A 17,897-nucleotide genomic window follows, 5' to 3' on the forward strand; every position below is an offset into this window, starting at 1 on the left:
AGCGATGTCGGCACCTGCAGCTGATGTGTACATCGGCTGTCGGGTGCTCCGTCGCCATTGCGGGTAGGGGAACCCGGCAGTGTACCCTTTCGGCTTCACACCGGGAGCCCTACTGCGCATGTGCAAGGCCCCGCTCTTCTCTCCTATTGGCCTGGCGGCCAGGGGAGAAGGTGGGAGCCCAGCAGTGATGTCACAGCTCCACGGCAGGAAGTGGGAAAGGATACCTGTCATAGATATCCTGTCCGCCCCCCCGAAATGTGCCAATTGTGGCACCGGAGGGGGGGGGAGGAATAAGATACACTTTTGGGTGGAACTCCGCTTTAAATGTGGTGGCTGAACTTCTTTTCTATTTTTTCCAGGGTATAAAATCCTCTCTTTTCACCTGGCAATCCTGTGAATAACACGCTTCCTGACCCTGGGTGTATACGCTCACTCTCTCCACTGTATCTATGGAAGAAGCCATGTCTGATAGGCAGACTGGAATTCAAACAGGTCTGCGTATGTTCATCTATATTAAATGTGAGTCGATGGGATTAGTAGTTGACAGGGACATTGCATTTCTGGCATGATCAACATGTATTTTCTATACTTGCTGAAAATGTTAGTGAAAATGAAAACGAATGCAACCACATCTATTGGCTGACAAACTGCGATAGGTATTACATTTTTGTTCTTTGGTTTAGTTATTCTTTAACCCCCTTTGAAACTGAACCCGAGTGGTACTTTAACCCTTTTTGGACACGTTTAAAAAAAATAAAAAATAGGCCGGAAGATTACACAAAACCCCCCAAACGTATAATTTTTTCTGAAAGCAGACTACCTAGAAAATAAAATAGTGGTAGTTCGAATTTTTAATGTCACATGTTATTACCACAAAGGTCTAGGAAACTGAAATAAACAAAACACACTAAAGTGACTTTTAGGGAAGACCAATGCAAAATGTGGAAGACCACATTTTAGGTAAAATATAAAAGACGAGGTTGCGCCGATTAAATAGATACCCAACACGTCAAACCTTAAATTTGTGTGCGCCCGTGAAATGGCGGCAAACTTCAGTACTCTATATTTTCTAAAGGCGATGCTTCAAAAGCCCTCTATAGCAGTGGTTATCAACCCTGTCCTCAGCGCCTACCAACAGGCCAGGTTTACATGATAACTGAAATACATCACAGGTGATATAATTTGCTGCTCAGTGACTGCAGTATTCTAGTCTGCATCTCCCCAAGGTAATACATAAAACCTGGCCTGTTAGTGGGCCCTGAGGACAGGGTTGATGACCACTGCTCTATAGGTATCAGTTTAGTGTTACAGAGGAGGTCTGGGGCTAGAATTATTGCTCTCACTCCAGCGTGCACAGCGATATGTAACATATGTATCACAATCAACGTGCGTATATGTGGGGGTAGGGTGCCTCAAAAAATCTTGGGGTGGTGGTTATTTTATGCGCTTTGGTGTAACAATTTTTTTTGCAAAACTTTTTTTACTTAAACATTTTATTTTCCTCACATAGGGTGATTAGTTTTAGGCGACAAGTTCTCTTTAATGAGAAGACATGTATCCTTTGGCCTCCACTGAATGTTTTGCATTTCCATACATAACTTCCTGGCTAAGCTAGCTGGGGACACAGAGAGGCCGACCCGGAAGTGACATCATAGATTTGCTTTCCGGGTCACAAGAAGGGGAGTAGAGCGGATGTGTGTCCACTCTTCTCCTTTCCCCTCCAGCTGCCAGCGCCCGCCATATCACTCCTGGGCCCACAGATAGGCAAGCAGAACTGTACTATGTAGGGGCCTGGCAGCGAAAAGGTTAAAGGATGAGTTCACCTTTAAAATAAATAAATGCACAATTTTTTTTGCAGGTAACAGGTGCATTCGCCCCTTCCCCCCCCCCTTTTTTTTAGGAGCCTGAAATAGGATTGCAGCAGCGGTCAACAGATTGCTGATGCCATGCAGGACATCGCTTAACAGCACCGTGGTAGTTCATTGAGAACTACAAGCCGACAGCTGCAAAGGATGTTGGTACTTGTAGTTTGTTCATTCACGGAACTCTGGAAAAAAATGATGCAGTCGTGTGGGCGGAGCACCACACAGCAGCACTCTTTCAAAACGTGACAGCTAGTAAGGGAGAATTCTCTCTGTACTGCTGTCACACAAAGGCAGCAGATCCCCGAGTGGCTGCAGAAGCATGTTACATGTTCCACTGTAAAAACGGGAGGAACATGTTTTCGAAGCTGAACTTATCCTTTAAAGATTTTAACAAAGCTACACAGAGCGTGCCAAACGCCTTGCAAAGCTTGCTTTACATACTGCTCCTATACAAGCTGGAGCCCTAATGAACAAGGCCTTATATGGCAGCTCCGATTGGGCCCACCCCCCTCCTAAGTGTTGCTTTGGCGTATTGACCAAAACACATTCAACAAGTACAGAAAATACCTTGTGATCATGTTAGAAATGCAAAGTCATTGTCACTTTCTGTAATCTGAACTAAAAGCATGACCAATGTTATCTTCTTTCTACAAAATAATAATTCCCAATCCCTCAACCCCTATATAAATTAGGGTGAAGAGGGTGTCCAGCCTGAACAACCAACCAAGTCTCCCTCCATAGAAACAGTGGAATGAGTAAGCGTAGCCACCCTATGACAAAGATTGTGTTATGTGCAGGATTAACACTGTGAAAATTTAGAAAATTCAACTCCCTGTCATCTACCCCAAAGTGAATTCAATAACTTTGTACAGCGGGAAAAAAAATGTGACATGTTGACATAAGTAACATTCTAACAACAATAAAAAGTCATGACTTGCCTTCATTTTGCTGGGTCAAGATTGGTGTCTGGGTTTCTTTTGTGTATGTGACGGTTTCTCGAGGAGGGAAATCCACTTGAGTGATTTTGGCCATGCCCAACTTCAAGGGGCCACGTCTGGGAAGAGTCAAACAGCAGGTTAGAACCATCTAGCTTATCCTTAGTTACTAGATTCTAGGAAAGGATAAAGACATGGCTGAATCCAATACACTATAAGTGCCTCTTCACATTTGACTACATCTTTAATGCTTAACAAACGCTCCTATAGCATTAGTATGGGTGTTAGACTCGCGTTAATGAGCTTTAGTATGGGCGTTAGATTGGCATTTTACAAGCATTAATGATAAAAATGTTCCTCAAAACGTCCTATGGGCTGTTTTGAAGCATTTGATGAGTGCCAAGTTGTGTTAAAACCGCTCCACAAATGTCTATTCAATTACAGGAAATAAACTAATCTTAATGCCCTGCCACATCGTTTGCGAAGCGCTAACAGATGTGAATGGGAGGTGTTAAAAGGCTTCAAAACGCCTCCCGACTCGACATGAGGCTTCAATTTTAAAGCGATGCAATGCCAACGCTTTATGTTCTAATAGCGTGAACAGCGTGCTGTCCATTGTATCATTTGCATAGGCATTTGAGGGGTATTTTGGACACCTCTCAAATGCCTGCTTTTAATGCCAATGTGATTTTTGATACATTATATACGATTAACAATGATAACATAGATGTGTGATCACTATATGAAGAAAAAAATGTAACATAAAAATTTGAAAATATGTGCCGGTCTAGTTTTTAATACTAAGGCAGGCCCTAGATGATGCAATTTTCTTTCCTGCAACCAGTCAGTGTTGATTGGGAATCCCTCCCACAGAGCCATTGTGCTCTCCCGGCAGGAGTTCGGCGGGGTTGCAGGGAGTTGTCGCTGCCAGAAGAACACAGTAATTATTGCTAGCGGGTACACGTGGCAAAAACAGTCGGTTCGGCAGGAACCGCCCAAATTTCGGCCCATATGTACAGCTTCATGACGGCTTCTGTCGATTGAGCATGCTGGAAAACCAGCAACTGATCAGTGCTCGCAATGGCTCCCACTGCTGTCAAAGTCATTTAGCCAATCAGGAGAGAGGGGGGACATGTCTGCTTGGATACACGGAACTGCAGCTCGGCTTCAGTGCCCCCATAGCAAGCTGCTTGCTATGGGGGCACTCAACAGGAGGGAGGGGCCAGGAGCATTAAAGAGGCACCCGAAAAGAGGAGGATCTGGGCTGCTCTGTGCAAATCCACTGCAACAAAGCAGGTCAGTATATTATGTTTTTTTTTTCCTATAAAAATTTGACTTTAAACCTGCATGTAACGTTTTGGAACAGTATGAAGTACTCCTATAAAAAAAAAAAAAGGGACATTATTTACTTACAAATAGCAACCAGGAATCTGTCTGTTAAGCAAGTCATAGATTTAAAGGAAAGAAAATCGCTTAATTTTCCTTCCAACACAGTCTTGATGGGGAAATACCTCCTGCTGCACTATTGGATTCTGAAAGTGGGAGGTTTCCCGCCGCCAGAAAACAATGATTACTGGCGACTATTGCCGCTGGCAGTGATCGCATGCGAAAGAGCCAACATGCTGGTTGTACTGAAGTTAAATCGCTATTTGGCAGATTCCGGTGAACTGGATGATTTTTGGTCTGTCTGTGGCTGGCCTCAGTGTCAGTCAGTAGCGCTACCACTGCTAAATGACAGATTCCTGACCAGTTTCTGATTGTAAACAAACAGGTCAGGGGAACCCGACTGATGTCATTGACCAAACATGGTCAGACTCATTTTCAACCCAAACCCCATCATTATTTTTATGCATTATAGACAGAAGCTGCTCGCACTCAAAATAGTGTCATGATGCTTAAGCAAGTGATACTGAGTAGTAGGGATGAGCTCCAGCGTGTTCGCATCGTACACGTGCAGAGCCCGCCAGGAAATCTGCACGGCGCAGCCAGGGAGAAATTTTCCGATCTCTGCCGAGCATCGGGACAATGTCTCCCTGGCTGTGATTAGCGCAGCGCCGTGCAGACTTCCTAGCGGGCTCTGCACGTGTACGATGCAAACACGCAGGAGCTCATCGTTGCTGAGTAGCCTAATACAAATAAGAGAAGTGATGTACATGTGCAATGGGGTCATGTGTGCAGATACAAAAATACAGATAATAAAACAAAAATACAGATAATAAAACCCACTATCTTTTTTACTACAATAAGCTTACTACAATAAGCTATGACAAGTACAAATCCAAAAGCAAAATGTAAAAGAACAGATAGAAAAAGATTGAAGTACCCCAGTTCATGGTCAGAGTGAAGCTGAAGAACTGATGGATCAGTGTCCCAATGCAGTGTCCTGATTGGTTGGCAGACAACCACGCAGCATTAGCGGAAAAGGTCAAACGTTAGTTCAGCAAACAAACCAAAACTTGTTAAATATTATACATAAAGCAGTTAGAATGGGTTAGATGAGAACAGCTTCCTGTGGTTAGTAGCATAATGAAATAACATGTAGTAAAGACAAATATAATATATAAATACATGTCACCAAAGAACATTCAGAGCGGATTTCTACACAGAAAAAAAATATGCTTTAGAAACATGGCCAACAAAACTATTTTACTTGAACATATCAAACCATTTTCACTAAAGTGAATCTGACCTGTACAGTAAGAGGGCTTAACGGAATCTATGGTTTACCCATGCGGAGCAAAAAAATGATAAATTGTTTGCTTTAATCCCCTTTTTTCTGCAACACACTCACCATTTCTTGGCTCCCCGATGCTCCAATTAAGTCCTGGGAGCAAGGAAAATATCCGACACGTCTAGGTATGGAGGGGCATGTGACCTACTCCACATGACAATACTGGGCCTAGAACTGGCCCGGTTATAGTAACCGTAGGAGTTATAATCTGACCGTGTAATCAATTTTAGATTTACAAAATAATATATACCTAGTCTATCTAATCAATTTGTAGCCAACCAGGCAAGCCTTCGAACAGTTGTTGGAGGATCTAAAATGAGAATCTACAATCAGACTGTAAAGGGTTCTCCACCTGTGGCCCTCCAGCTGTTGAGGAACTACAAGTCCCATGAAGCATTGCAAGCCAATGACAGTACAAGCGTGACTCCCAAAAGCAGAGGCATTATGGGACTTGTAGTTCTGCAAAAGCTGGAGGGCCAAAAGTTGAGCACCCATGCATGGTGAACTTCAGGGCCAGATGCACAGTCCCAACACAGGGACAAGGCAAACTGCCTGACGTCCCACTTGTTCAGTTAACACCACTGCACTGGGGTGGTGTGCACTGAATAGAGTAGGACACTGAACAGCATTGTAATATGATGTAAACAAAGCCTAATTTTGTTAATAATAAAAAAAATAAAAAAAAGTGAAATGAGCTGTAAATCAGCTCATCGACACTGCGTACTCCACAGCGCACACCAGTGGCCACATTAGAAAGCAGCTGCTGTTGTGACTAGGCCCCAACATAAAAAGAATCCGTCGCTGTGTAAACGAGAGCTTGAGCTACTCCTAGATTACATGGGAGACTTCTCTAAGTGAACAATAGATTATTATGTGCTGTTGGGCAGGGGGATTAAAGTGAACCTGTTGCTTTGCCCTTTAAAGCTGTATTAAACACAAAAATGAAATAACTTGCAACTAACCAATCACTAGCAGGGATGGCTGCATTTGATTTTCTTCTTTTAAGTCTTTTTTAGATGCGGTTTTCACCTGGTGATCTGGCCAGTAACACGTCTCCTGTATTAGAGTGCCCCCACTCTGGCTAAAGCAGCATAGGCACATTTGGAGAGCAACATTGTCAATCTGGGGGGAGGAGATTGTTAGATGTACTGGCAGATTTAGATAGACTAACAAATAGAAGCTGAACCCTGGGTAACAATTTGTAAGAACTTACAGCAAACTTTTACTTTTGAGATAAAGGTTTTACATAAATAAAAAAACATTGTTATACGCACCCCTGTGAGTGGAAAATGGTTTGTCTTAACCCTGTAACTACTACATCTGCAGGACAGCTAGTTTAGAAAAACTAGGCTTACTGGGAGGATCACCAGGTAATAAGGCAAAGAAAGTTTAAAAAAAGAAAAGCAGCAATATAATAAAAGTTTGCTTTTGGGTTTAATACCACTTTAAATTTTAGGTAGAATAGGGAGTAGTTGGAACCAATGTCAGGATTTGAATGCTGTCCATGACTCTATTGTATAGATAGACACTCCATTTTTAGGACAGCTACCAAAGGAGGGGTTTGCCATTACATTGGGCCAACGTCTTTTCACTTCCTGTTGTGTCAGAAAGGGAAAGCAAGTGGAAATTCACTCATTGGAGGCATAGAAAAATCAGGCAAGGTTCTAATCTTTATCTACTCCAAAATGTTTTGGTCTGGAGTTTCACTTTATTTAAGATCCAACTTCACGCCTTACTGCCGATATCAATATATTTACAAGAGATGAATGCCATAGCAAGAGACAGGTGGCACCATTCAACCTCAAATTTAAACCACCCCCCAATAAAAAAAAAGAAGAAGAATCTTCTGTGCTCCACATGTTGAGGCACATCCAGGTCACAAGCCAACTGCCTTTATACCCATACTACTGTAGCTTCTGTACTCATCCCTACTGGTCGTGTCCATGGTTGTAAACACTAGGTCCTGCTATCAGTGGTGGCTGGTGCTTAACTTTTTGGGGGGGGCAGAAAACTCCCACTCCCCCTCCCAGGTCTACACTCACCCCTCCTTGGTTGCGGCTCTGCGGCTTGATTCGCTAGTGTCACAAGTGGGTGGGTTCGGGCACATTACCCCAAGAGTCCAGTGCCCGCATGGAAACTAAGGGGGGCGGCACCCCTGATCGGCTGGCCGCTTCTGCATTCTATGCCATTACTGGCATAACACAATAGTACTGCAGGAGAGATTCACAGTCAGTGTTCATGGGGGAAGGAAGCAATTTTCTTTCCTGCAACCGGTGGTTGCGAGAAAGAAAAAAAACTGCATTATCTTTGGTCTGCCTTAGGGGCCATTCACACTTTGCCTGTTGAACTTTCATTTTAATTTGAGTTGCAATGCACTTTACAAGTTAAAGTACATCATACCACATCTCAACATGCACGGATGTGTGTCATGACATTCATTTCCACTGATTTCAAGGTAAAAAACACAGCTGGCAAAAAATGCATGTGTGTAAATTGGCTGCTAGTCAGTTTCAAGAGTGGGTATTTTCATCTTGAGCTGCTGCACTTTGCAGGTTATTTTTTTTCCCCTGTAAACCAATGATAGCCTACTTAGGCTCCATGCACACTGAAGCTGATAAACTGCAGTTTATTGGCGTTTTGGCTTTTTTTTTTTAAAGCCCATAAACTGAACTCTATGTTAGCCTATGTGGCCATGCACACCTGGGCGTTTTTTAGTGTTAATGAGCTTTGGAGTTTATTGGGTTTTTTCTGAACGCCCGAAATTTGCGTTCAAAGTGCCGTTTTTTGGCGGGAAAAAAAGATCAACAATGCAAAACGCTGGAAAACGCAGGTGCCAGCGTTTTTTTGCGTTTAACCCATTGAAAAAAATTATAAAAATAAAAAAAAAAGCTACACTGAAAAACGCTGATTAAAGCTGTTGCAAAAACGCAAAAAAAAACGTTGAAAGGCTCCCTGCAAAGCTACTGGCGTTTTTTTATAGCTTTTATCAGCTTCAGTGTGCATGGAGCCTTAATGTGTAAAGACGTCTGCAGTGTTACATGCTGGCTGCGAATCAAACATTAAAATGTCTATGTACAATATTTCTCATATTCAAGATTGAAAGAAAAGAAAATAACGTTTTATTTGAATAGAAGAACAAAAATATATTGAAAACAAATGTGAAAATTCTATATAAAAAAAAAAAAATATATGAAAATATATACAAAACATATGTGAAATCGCCTTTACATTGGAGCTTAGCTTTGTGTGAAGCCAAAGCATTCTGTGTGGTACAAGGAATCCTTGAGAGCATGGACTTCATATTCCAAACATACTTAAAATGTGGCAATTACACAGGAACTGTGAAAGATTTGTTTTGACCGGAGAAGACCTATTGCAAGACTAAAATGTGTTGTTCTTTACAGTCTTTCACATACTGGGATCTCAGCTCTCAGGAGACACCATGAAGAACAGTTATGATGTCACAGTTAGAAATTACGTGGCTTTTTTTGCTTAGGATTATCAAACATTACAAACACCAGATTTGCAACAATCAGGCTGGTTGTGTAACTCACTGCAGCTGTCCAGTTTAGGAATCAGCATATTTAAGACATATTTGAAAAACAGGAATATGAGAGAAGACCAAGTCTTTTTTCCCCAGATGGTATCAAGGGACGCATTTCGAAATTAATCACTTTTGCCTGTGCTTACAAAACAGTTTATGTTAATGCAAATGGTAGTTATGCATGATAGTGATGAAAAGTCCTTATTAACAAGCATCTGGATAGTCACAGTATACTGGGGGATTCTAAGGTAAAAAAAACAGCTTTCTACGGTGTCTGAATAAGCATGGGAGTAAAAAAAAAAAAAAAGAACCTCGCCTAAAAAAGGGTGCAATGACCAATGGCTACTTTTAACAACCATTCCCTGCATCTAGTGGTATCTTGACTTGAAAATATTTTATTATTTGTTCTAAATTATTAGATAATGAGGGGGTTTTAATATAAAAACACCCCACTCCCTTTGCTCATGTCTAAAAAACGAGACAGACAGAGATGGTGTATATGAAATACCAAGATTCTGAAGACATGGGTGACCTACCCCAGAATGGTCTTCTTTCTTATAGAAGTCATTCCTATTAAAGCGGAGGTTCACCCTTAAAATGAACTTTTCAGCATCCTTAAACTCCATCCCATTTAAGCATCATAGCGTTGTCAATTTTTTTTTCAATGGTCCCTTACCTTTACTTTGCTGTGCTGTGCTTTCGGGTTTCCATCCCAGCGGGGAGTGGGCGTGTCTCTATTTTCCCCGACGGCGCTGTGCATCGTGGGCGCTGTTTGCCTGGTGTTCTTGCAGTGACGTGTGGGCCAATCACAGCACATCAACTGAACTAGCTGCGCGTGTAGTCTCGCGCTAGCAGTGCTGTCACGTGACGCGGGAAGCGGGTCACATGACCCGCAAAGCGCGTCATGTGATGAGGGCGGATACATATTCGCCATAGTAAACAAACGATCGCCATTACAGCCTGTTCAGGACGCCGCCGGCCGTTGTGATGGCAACTGTGCAGTGTTGACGGCGCGACTCGCCGTCAACACTGCGCATGCGCGGGATTACGCGGTGAATGCTGGGACATCAGCATTCGCCGCATCCCGGAAGAAATACAGAAGGGCTTCAAGGTGCCCTCAATGAAGATGGCAATGTCCACAGCAACATTTTATAAAACATCCTTTGTTGGCAAAGCGCGATCGTGGCGGCTGCAAGATCGGCACTAGTAAGTGAAGAAATGTGTATTTGAACAGCAGCAGAGTAGTCAGGAAAAAAAAAAAAACGTTTCCCAGCAGAACCTCCGCTTTAAGGAGTTTGAAGCAAAAAAGGGGGCAGCTCCATATTTTTCTCTTTTTTGGTTACATGAGGCAGTATTGAGCGTTCGTTCGCCTGTTTCTCAACAGAAGCTGCCTGTTGAGAATGTTGGAAGGAAGATTTAAAAATGTAAAAATTGAATTTATTGTTATTACATTAGTGTTTTAAAGTTTTTGTTAGTTATCAAAAAGTTAGTAAAACTGGAGTTGCTGCTAGGCCTTAAAAAAAAAAAGGGAGGGAGAGAGAGAGAGAGAAAAAAAAAAAAGAGAAAGAGAGAAAGAAAGAAAGAAAGAAAGAAAGAAAGAAAGAAAGAAAGAAAGAAAGAAAGAAAGAAAGAAGAGAGAGAGAGAGATTGATTTTCAATTGGATTTATGTCTTGACTTTGGGCCATTCTAACAGATGAAGATGCTTTGACCTAACCCATTCCATTGTATGTTTAGAGTCGTTGTCCTGCTGGAAGGTGAACCTCCGTCCCAGTTTCAAGTCTTTTGGCTCCATCCATTTTCCCATCAACTCTGACTTGGCTTCCCTGTCCCTGATGGGGAAAAAAAAAGCATCCCCAAAACATGATGCTGCCACCACCATGTTTCACGGTGGCTATGATGTGTTCAGGGTTCCGCCACACATAGCGTTTTGCTTTTAGGCCAAAAAGTTCCATTTTGTTCTCATCTGACCAGAGCACCTTCTTCCACACATTTGCCGTGTGCCCCACATAGCTTCTTGTAAACTGAAAAATGGGAATTCTTACTTTCTTACTTTTAACAATGGCTTTCTTCTCGCCACTCTTCCACAAAGACCAGATTTCTGGAGTGCACGACTAATAGTTGTCCTGTGGACACATTCTTCCACCTGAGCTGTGTATGTCTGCAGCTCCTCCAGAGTTACCATGGGCCTCTTGGCAGCATCTCCGATTAATTCTCTTCTTGCCCGGCCTGTCAGTTTAGATGGACGGCCATGTCTTGGTAGGTGTGCAGTTGTGCCATACTCTTTCCATTTTCAGATGATGACTTGAACAGTGCTCCGTGAGATGTTCAAAGCTTGGTAATATTTATATGTATTTTTTTATAACCTTAAACCTGATTTAAGCTTCCCCACAACTTTATCCCTGACCTGACTAGTGTGTTCCTTCGCTTTCATGATGCTGTTTGTTCACTAATGCTGGCCATACACTCCACGAAATATCATCTGATAGAAACTTTCGAAAAACAAACGTTCGGTCGTGAGCGCAAACACTAGTGCCATCATGTAACCGATAAATCTTTCAGTGGACATAAATAAAAAAAATTGGTTCGTTTTTTTTACATATACCTAGTGCAGAAAGTTCGGACAGCAAACACATTAACCTTCCGATTTATCATTCGTTAGAAAATTTCCAAATGTGTCCTTCGTTTTTTCGGCTCAAAAATGTCCCAACGATTATCGATTTTGTGCCCATTAACTGTTTGAAAAACGAAAGAACTGTCTGAACGACCGAATTTCGGCTGAATTTTCGTATAGTGTATGGCCAGCATAAGGTTTTCTAACAAACCTCTGAGGGCTTCACGGAACAGCTGTATTTATACTGAGATTAAATTTCACACAGGCGTAGTCTGTTTACTAATTAGGTGACTGAAGGCAATGGATTCCACTAGATTTTAGTTAGGGTATCAGAGAAAAAGGGGCTGAATACAAATGCACGTCACATTTCGCATATTTATTTGTAAAAAAATGTTTTAACCATTTATCATTTTCCTTCCACTTCACAATTATGTGCCTGTGTGTGTGTGTGTGTGTGTGTGTGTAAAATCAGAAAAACCTTGGATTGCAAGCATAATTTGTTCTAGAAACATGCTTGTAATCCAAAGCATTCGCATATCAAAGCGGATTTCTCCATAAGAAATAATGGAAACCCAGGCACATCCAATTATGCAGGCATCTAGGGTAAAGCTGTCCACATAGACTGTCCTCCGCAACACCGTCTCTCACCGCTGTCAGTCTGCAATCGTGACCGGAAAGACTACCTTGCAATAGAGTGATCTAAAAGCAAGGCTTGAATCGCTCGTGTAGCGCAAAGTGGAATGGATGACATCAACGGCAGTGCGGAGGATGGCCTATGTGGACAGCTTTACCCCGGAGGCCTACATACTTCGATGTGCTTCTTTTAATCATCAACCATGTGAGTTGCTAAATGTTGTACCTTCATTAAATGTAACCATATTGCTACACTTAGAGGCGACTCTCTTCTCTTTTATACTCGGTTGTGACATGATGCTATTTGTATATCAAGACATCGCTTGTTTATCAAGTCCAAATTTATAAAAACATTTTGCTTGTCTTGGAAAACACTCTCAAACCAAGTTGCTCTCAATCCAAGGTTATATATATATATATATATATATATATATATATATATATATATATATATATATATATATATATATATATATATATACATATACATATATATATATATACATATATATATATACACATATACATACACACACACACACACACACATACACTCGTGTGTTTTACATTTGTCTGGCATTTTTCATTAGCCAGCTATTCATGCAAAACGTAAATGTCTGTTCATATTGCATTCACTGGGGATACAAAAAGCACAGCGATTGTGATACAGCAGACCCTCTGTGATGTATTGGGGTCTGTCACAGCACTGAAGTGAATGCTGTAATCTGTTTCTCATCCACGGTGAGATCCGATCCCCCTGTAGCATGTGATCCTAAGCAGGACCCGTACATGCTGGGTGTGAATGATCAGTATCTGGTAACATTGCCCACAGCAGAAAACATGTGCAGGAAATGGTACTATTGCTACAGGAAGAAGGCTAACACATCGGTTCTTTGGTAAGGAAGCAATCTGCATTTCCACTGGGATGTGGTACTGATAGTCTTGCCAAGATGTGACACGGCTGTAATTATGGGTTAATCACAGCCTTAGGCTCCGATGTGTCAATTCATGTGAAACCCACCATACGTCTAATATAAATTCAGCAGCCCAGCAGAATTGGGCAGGCCTGCTTAACCCCCATGCTCTGCAATGGCGGCTCCAGTCTTTTTATGTACTAGAAGTGGGTGAGGGGTGACATTACAAAGTAACCCCTTGCACTGATGTGTCACACAATCCATATTTCAATCTACATCACTCGGCTGTATCCAGCAATTAGAGATTTGACACAATTCCAGCTTGCTGCCCACCTATGTGATTCTAGTCCAGTCATAATTCATTTACTCTTTAAGCTTTAAATACACATTAAAGTGGAATTTGCTTAAACCGTGCCCACAAGAGAATTGCCTGCAGTGGTGAGAATGTGACTTTTAAATTATGCCAGTTCTACTTGTGGGCATCGATGAAAAACAGTGGGCCACAGTCAACAAACAAATGGTTAGTCATAATTTAACTTCTAAGCAACTTCACTATAAGGCAAGCTAATTGCACGCTGACAGAAGCAAAGTAAATGAGATCTCATGCAACCACTCTAATATCATAATTTGCAGACCGCTTAAATAAAAAAAAAAAAACACTTCTTCTTAAAGTAGGAGTTAGCACTGAGCAGTTTTTACAGGCCTGTGGCTTCTCCTCTTTCTGCTTTGCCCAACTACTGAACTGTTCTGAACAAGCAAAACTCCTCACTTCCTGGTTGTGTGAGATTTAGCTCACACCCTGCTGCCTTCCCAAAGTCCTATTGGCCCATCACTATGATGGACTGCCATCCTGTCCAATAGAAATACGAGGGTCAAGTTTCAGGACTATAAAGGGTAGTGGCGCATTTTGCCCGTTCAGAATAGCCTGGCATTAGCCTATAAAATGTATACACATTAATGGGCTCAATTCACTAAAGGATGTCTTATGCTATAATTGAGTCATGTGACACATTTTTCTTCAACTATCACATGCGATATTAAAAACGTCAATTCATTATCCGTTTATGCGGTATTTGCCTCAAAAAAATACTGCATAAACAGTGTTAAAGTCAATTCACTAAAGTAATTAAACACATGCGTGTGGTCCAGGCAGGCAATAATTAAAGTGGTTCTAAAGGCTCAAGGTTTTTTACCTTCATGCATTATATGTAGGTATATAAAGGTTAAAAAAAAAAAAAACCTCTCTGCAGCAGCCCCCCGATAATACTTTACTGAGCCCCATCTTGATCTAGCGATGTGCACAAGAGCCTCGGCTCTCCGGGACTCTCCCTCCTCATTGGCTGAAACAGCAGCGAAAACCATTGGCTTCCATTGCTGTCAATTACAGCCAGTGAGCCAATGAGGAGAGATGGGGGCGGGTCTGAGCCAAGGCTGTGTGTGTGAATGGACACGCTGCTCGAGAACAAGCCTGCTTGGGTGCCCCCATTGCAAGCGGCATATTGTGGGGGCACTCGGCAGGAGAAAAGGGCCAAGAGTTCCGACGAGGGACCCGAGGAGGATTAAGGCTGCTTTGTGTAAAACCAGTGCACAGAGCACATAAGCACATGAGCAGGACATGTCACCTTCATGCATAGAATGCATGAAGCTGAAAACCCTTTAACCTTTAGAACCAAAACATTCAACCTGTAGATGCCCTTTAACCACTTCCTGACCGCCTGCGGTACATATACTGCGGCAAGGCGGCACCATTACGCAAAATCGCATACCTGTACGTGATTTTGGTGATAGCCACTGGGGGGGGCGTGCATGCCCCTGGAGACTTGATGGCACGCCGATTGGCCACAGGGGGAATAACATTGTGTCCAATGGTGCCCATTCACATCAATGCCTCGCAGGTGCAAATCTACAATGGGAAAGGATCCTGTGCTACTTTGGTGTGATTTGCGAGTTACTGATCAGCAACTGGTGGTGCAGAGTCTTTATACATATTCTTATATTAGCTTTCTTTCAGAAAACATCTATATACATGAATTTGCATGTTTTAAGAAAGTAAAAAGAGATATGCTTTACTTCTTGGTAACTGCACTTCTGGAACTGCAAAACAAGCACATGCAGGAAGTTAATACACATCACAGGTCACCACCATGTTAGATATGATCATTACATTAGGTAAGTACCTTCCATTGACTAAACCAGGAAAATGGTGCTCAAAACTTAACTAACTCACCTAACATAGTACTGTCATGGCGCACGTTTTAGAGATTGTGAAATGGTAAAGATTATTAAATATGAAAAATTTCACAACTAACAAAGCCAAACAATGGAAGGTACCTTACAGACAGTTAGTAAAATTAGTAACAGAATTGTTAAAAACATTATAATTTGTTGGCACTGCTTTGTAATTTAGAACAGATGTGCATGTTGTAATTGAAAGAGAAGTCAAAACATATCTAGGGGTTCTCCGCTAAAAAACATGCAGGTCCTTTGCGAAAGAAAAACGGCAGAAAGATCTGTTCAATACTCAGAATTTAAGAGATCTGGATTAGAATGTAATGCACGGGTAGGCAACCTTGGCCCTCCAGCTGTGGTGAAACTACAAGTCCCATGAGACATTGCAAGACCCCGACAATCACAGGCATGACTCCTAGAGGCAGAGGCATGATGGGATTTGTAGTTTCAAAACGGCTGGAGTGCCGAGGTTGCCTACCCCTAATGTAATGTCACTAAAAAACAATCCCATGCAGATAACTGGTGTGGGATTGTGGCGTGCAACCTCTCTCTGGCCAGGACCGGCAGAAGATCGTATCTGCTCAACACAAAGTGAATAAATGTAATAAAAAAATATAAGAACAGTGAAAGCCATGAAGTGCAGCCAACAACAAAACCTGGGGAATGCCCAGGGAAAAACTAAGCCTCCTTAGCATGAAGTGCAGCTACCTAATCCAAATTTTGGGTGTTCAGAAAGAGCAAAGCTTCGGCACGTTATCAAAGCAAAAGCTTTGCCAGGGAGGCAACCAATCATAATGATGGACCAATTGAAATGCGTAAGGGATTAGAGGCATGGTCTGACAATACCTATGACAGAGGACGCATTGTCTAACATTTGGGCAACATAGAGGACACAGAACTGTGGTGCAGGTATGTGCAGGTGCCTCTGGGTGCCAGTATGTCACAGCTCACAGAAACGTATAATATTTTACACATGTGAGTGAAATTAAATGACATCTGATTGGCAGCTGGTTTCATTCCATATATTTAACAATTCTTGCTCCTTACTGGCAAGAAGATACAGAACCTCTGTTGAGTGGACACACAAGATTTTATATATATATATATATATATATATATATATATATATATATATATATATATATATATATATATATATATATATATATATATATATATATATATATATATATATATATATATACACACACACACACACACACACACACACATATACACACACACACACACACACACACACTGTACATATACATACATACACACACACACACACACACACACACACACACACACACACACATATATATATATATACACACATACATATATACACACACACACACTGTACATATACATACATACATACATACATACACACACACACACACACACACACACACACACACACACACACACACACACCCCCTATATACCATATTTGGCAGCAGCATTTTTTGGGGGGTAGCTTGTTTTTACAGGTACATCCTCCCGCTCAGATTGCCTAGTTGATCAGAGCAGCAGGTCATCCCCCCTCACCCTGCATCTTTCTGGGACATGCCACAAAGCGCAGCACAGCTCGTGCATGCACAGTAGGAAGCCGGTCGTCACAGCCAGCTTCCCAAACTAAAGATGCCTGTGCTGGCAACCTGGAGACTACTGAAGAACTAGCCTAAGTAAGGATGGCACTGGATCCCCGGACAGGTGGGTGTCCTTATATTAAAAGTCAGCCGCTACAGTATTTGTATATCTCCACCCCAGAGAGATGAACCTCTTTATGGCGTTGAAATATTTTTAATATGAACTGAAATAAAATGTACACTCAGTCAAGGCTAAACACTCATTCAGGGGACAAAGCCAAACTAGGGCTCCAATTTTTCTCCTGGCACAGCTGTATTAGATCTGATAACCCTCAGTATTGTTGTCAGTGATCTGGAAACCCCTTTGGCTTACCTGTGTGTAAAGCAGGGGAGAAATTCCCAAACACGCCCATCTTCTTCCACATACAGATGGCCAAAACTACCTTTTTTTAATTATAAAGCGGTACGCTGAGCGAATTTTGATGAACCAATGCCTACATTTTTTTCTTTTCCAAAATATCTTAAATTCTATCAAGCTTTATTAAGCAATGACATATTCAACTGTGAATATTATTACATTACTTCAAGAGAAAGCAAAATTAGTTCTTAGGGAAGACCTTCAGCAATCAACTATAAGTTCATTTTGGAAGGGCAATGAGACCAGATGTGCAGGTAAACATATTGAGGTAGATTCACGTAGGACTTACGCCAACGTACTTCTTATACGCCGCGTAAGTACACGGATGCGCCGTCGTATCTATGCGCCGTATTCTTTAAACCAGATACGCCTGAATTCTGGCTCCATCCGACTGACGTAAGCGTCCTTCGCCGTCGTA

The 17,897-nt window shown here is 41.9% G+C and overlaps 1 protein-coding gene across 7 annotated transcripts in view; it reads right to left on the reverse strand.

Annotated features, from left to right (window-relative positions):
- DYNC1I2 (dynein cytoplasmic 1 intermediate chain 2) overlaps positions 1 to 17,897 on the reverse strand; it is a 172,193-nt gene that overhangs the window by 78,742 nt on the left and 75,554 nt on the right. For 4 of the 7 annotated variants that reach the window (XM_040357757.1, XM_040357763.1, XM_040357759.1 and 1 more), the window contains exons 6-7: positions 5,124 to 5,183; positions 2,804 to 2,919 (exon numbers count right to left, since the gene is read on the reverse strand). In XM_040357757.1, coding sequence (XP_040213691.1) covers positions 2,804 to 2,919; positions 5,124 to 5,183 — 176 coding nt within the window. The remainder of the gene's footprint in view (positions 1 to 2,803; positions 2,920 to 5,123; positions 5,184 to 17,897) is intronic. The other 3 variants (XM_040357760.1, XM_040357761.1, XM_040357762.1) reach the window with 1 other exon arrangement.

Source organism: Rana temporaria, chromosome 6 (assembly GCF_905171775.1).
Source record: "Rana temporaria chromosome 6, aRanTem1.1, whole genome shotgun sequence".
NCBI lineage: Eukaryota > Metazoa > Chordata > Amphibia > Anura > Ranidae > Rana > Rana temporaria.